The sequence below is a fragment of the Carya illinoinensis genome, chromosome 13, assembly GCF_018687715.1.
Source record: "Carya illinoinensis cultivar Pawnee chromosome 13, C.illinoinensisPawnee_v1, whole genome shotgun sequence".
Lineage (NCBI taxonomy): Eukaryota > Viridiplantae > Streptophyta > Magnoliopsida > Fagales > Juglandaceae > Carya > Carya illinoinensis.
The window spans coordinates 20,190,011-20,193,969 of NC_056764.1; the positions used below are offsets into that span (position 1 = coordinate 20,190,011).

A 3,959-nucleotide genomic window follows, 5' to 3' on the forward strand; every position below is an offset into this window, starting at 1 on the left:
ATACATTGAAAAAGTTGCTTACCACTGCCCCTATTGTGCAACCCCCGCAGTGGGACCTTCCCTTTGAGATTATGACAGATGCTAGTGACTATGCCTTAGGAGCTGTTTTGGGGCAACGAGTTGATAACAGACCTTTTGTGATTTATTATGCCAGTAGAACTTTGAATGATGCCCAGAAAAATTATACCACTACTGAAAAAGAATTGCTTGCAGTGGTTTTTGCACTTGATAAATTCCGGGCTTATATTCTTGGTTCTCCTGTTACTATTTTCACTGACCACTCTGCTCTTAAGTATTTGTTGGCTAAGAAAGATGCAAAACCATGCTTGATTCGTTGGATTCTATTACTTCTTGAGTTCAACATCAACATTAAGGACAAGAAAGGAGTTGAAAACGTGGTAGCTGACCACCTCTCTAGATTGTCATCATCTCCTTCTTCACATGTCAGCCTTTCTCTTGATGATAGTTTTCCGGATGAGCAACTGTTTGTGGTTGATAGAGCTCCCTGGTATGCTGACATAGTCAATTATTTGGTGACTGAGCGAATGCCTTCTGACTGGTCAACCCAAGATAAGCATCGGTTTCTATCTGAGGTAAAACATTTCTACTTTGATGACCCTTATCTTTTCAAATATTGTTCGGACCAATTGATTCGGAGATGCATTCCTGATGATGAGTTTTCTTCAGTATTGAGATTTTGTCATATGGGTGCATGTGGTGGTCATTTTTCAGCAAATAAAACAGTGGCAAAAATTTTGCAAAGCGTTTTTTATTGGCCTTCCATGTTTAAGGACGCTTACAATTTTTGTAAAGCATGTGAGTCTTGTCAAAAGTTGGGAGCCATTAGCAAAAGAAACATGATGCCCCTTTCCCCCATTCTTACTTTAGAAATCTTTGATTGTTGGGGAATAGACTTCATGGGACCTTTTCCGGTTTCCTTTGGAAACACATATATTTTATTGGCTGTGGACTATGTTTCAAAGTGGGTTGAGGCCATCGCTTGCAAAACCAATGACCATCATGTTGTACTAAAATTTTTACAATCTTTGTTTGCTCGATTTGGCATGCCCAAGGTTATCATTAGTGACGGGGGTTCTCATTTTTGCAATAAACCATTTTCTACACTTATGAAGAAATATGGTATCACACACATAGTTTCTATCCCTTATCACCCTCAAACAAATGGGCAAGCTGAATTGGCAAACAGAGAGATAAAAATCATTCTGGAGAAAACAGTAAATCCTAATAGGAAAAATTGGTCGATTAAACTTATTGATGCTTTGTGGGCTTATAGGACAACTTTTAAAACAAATCTAGGGATGTCTCCCTATCGATTAGTTTATGGTAAAGCTTGTCATTTACCTGTTGACATTCAGCATCGAGCTCTTTGGGCCATAAAACATGTTAACATGTCACTTGATGAAGCTTCAGGGTTGAGAAAATTGCAGATCAATGAATTGGATGAAGCTCATCGGAATGCTTATGACAACGCGCAACTGGCAAAGGAACGCATGAAAATTCTGCATGATCAGAAAATTCATCCAAAGCATTTCACACTTGGCCAGGAAGTTCTTCTTTACAACTCTCGCTTGCATATTTTTCCTGGAAAGTTGAAATCCCGATGGAGTGGGCCGTACATTGTAAAGACCGTTCATCCTCATGGCGCGGTAGACATTGTCAATCCTAAGAATGGTAATAGCTTCACTGTCAACGGACAACGTCTAAAGTCATTTCTGAAGGTCTTTGATCCACATGAAGAGATCTTGCTTGTGCAAGACCCCAGGGAAGTGCTTTAAGTTGTTTTTCCTTCTTTACAGTTTTCTTTACTTGCTTTGTTTTTATTTGTTCTTTTGCTTTGATTTTATATTTCATGTTGATTGTTTGTTTTGCTTGCTTAGTTCTGTGCACTTTGTTTTCTTTCGTTCGATTCATTGAGGACTATGTGTCTCACTAGTTGGGGGGTAGCATGTGTGCACACATAAAAAAAAAAAAAAAAACGAAAAGATTAGAATGAAAAGAAAAAAAAAATTTGAAATTTAAGATTTGTGAAATTTGAGCATCTTGGTGGAGTAGTTGTGCGGGATCATTTGTGAAAAATTTATTTTCAAGCTTAAACATAGAGCATGATTTTTGATGCATCATGTTTTGTTGATATGTGGCTTGAAACATCGGGATGTTATGCTTATTGAGATGAAACTTGATAAAATTTTTGTAGAACGAAAGGCAAATTTTGAAGGACATTTTGCACATGCTTACGCTTGTAGTGTTCCTTATTTACCATTCATTGATTTAACACTGGACAAGTAAATTGCAGGACTACTGAGCCATGCCAAAAAAAAAAAAAAAAAAAAAGCCAAAAAGATTAGAATGAAAAGAAAAAAGAAAAAAAAGGACTAAAGGCAACTTAGTGAACTTTCCTAAGTAAAAAGGGCTAGAAACAGTTACCCAAGACTTTGGGGGTTGAGTGTCCAACCTTTAAAAAACAGAGCTGGCGTGAAAACTGCTAGTCCCTTGGGCTTTGAGGTAGTTAGAATCAACAACGATTAATCTTAAGGTTGAAAAATCCTATGACAAATCATGGCTAGTAATAAGGAACGCACAGCCAGTTTAACTCCACACACACATTTGAGTTATGAGAAATTTGCCTCAATTCTACGTGAAAGATTGTTGAGATAGTCTTGATGGGTATAGCCCCTAGTGGTTTAGTGGTAACATGTCACTTTTGTGAGAATTCAGAATTATGTTTGATTGCTTTTGTTTGAATTTCGAGTTTTATGCAATGTTCATCTCAATTAATTTTCACTATTTTGCTCAAGGATTAGCAAAATGCTAGTTGGGGGGTGTGATTAAGCTGAAATATTGCATATTTTAGCTATTTAAAACCAATGTATTTTAAATTCATCATGACATTATTATTGGTTTTAAATGGAAAAATGGTTAAAGTGAATAAATCAAAGTTGTGATTTTAATTGATTAAAAGCATGAATTTCTGCTTGAATTCTACCAACTATTGATTACTGTGCAACCTCTTCTATTCGATTTGTTTCCATTAGTTTACTGCATTAAAGAATCTAAGAGCCAGTTAATATTTGAAGCTGTCAACGATTTCATACTAGCTGGTGCCTGCAAGATTTGTGTGCAATATTTGTCTGTTAATCTCTTTTGCATTCGGACATAGATGGGAGGTGTCCTTCCAACAAGGTACCCCCATTGGATACCCTAATCTTCTCAAAACTCATTGAGCTTTTAGGCTTCTTATGTTTATGACCCTTCCAGTCAGAACTTGAAGCGTTCTTCGAGATTCTGGGGGAGCTGTTACTAGCTCGATTCAACTTACGGGCCAACTCTTCATCTGTCTTGTTGTTCTCAATCGGTTGGTATTTTTTTTTGTACAAAAGCCGAACTGGAAGATGCTTCTTCAGCCTATTCTTTTTCAGATATTTTTCTTTAGAGGCTGCCTCTTTAGAAAATGAGGCAACCAAATCTAAGGCGCTCTTGGCAGCAGCCATTGCCTTTGATGCTTTTGCAGCCTTCTCTTCAGAGGCAGCTCTTGCAGCCTCAGCTGCAGCAATAGCTGCTGATTTTGAAGCCTCTACTATTTCCTCTGGTGTAAGGTTAGGATTATTCAAATGAGAGCTTAACAGGTTGTTAAGATGAGTTTCAAAGTCGCTTAAAGTAGCAGCAGATGAATGCACAATACACATGCAAAACAAACTCATTCGGACAGCACACATCACATGGACAGCAAACAAACTCATTCAGCAATACACATATGCAGTGGACTCACAATGCACATGCACACACTCGGACAGCACCAGCAGAACACTCACAGCACTTGCAGAAAAATCTTCATGCAGCAAAAACACTCACACATGCTGGACAAACTCACACATGCAACAGGAGAAGAAATGGACGATGCACATGCAGAACAGAAAGCACTCGGACAGCAGCTACTACAG

At 38.0% G+C, this 3,959-nt stretch overlaps 1 protein-coding gene across 1 annotated transcript; it reads right to left on the bottom strand.

Moving 5' to 3' along the window:
• Positions 1-3,152: 3,152 nt before the first annotated feature.
• Positions 3,153-3,719, bottom strand: LOC122291021. The gene has a single exon (XM_043098674.1). The coding sequence runs from the start codon at positions 3,717-3,719 to the stop codon at positions 3,153-3,155; it is 567 nt and encodes a 188-aa protein (XP_042954608.1).
• Positions 3,720-3,959: the final 240 nt, after the last annotated feature.

Excerpts from the sequence above, each read along its gene's own strand:
- LOC122291021 (XM_043098674.1), bottom strand. The coding sequence starts at position 3,719 with ATGAGTTTGTTTTGCATGTGTATTGTGCATTCATCTGCTGCTACTTTA.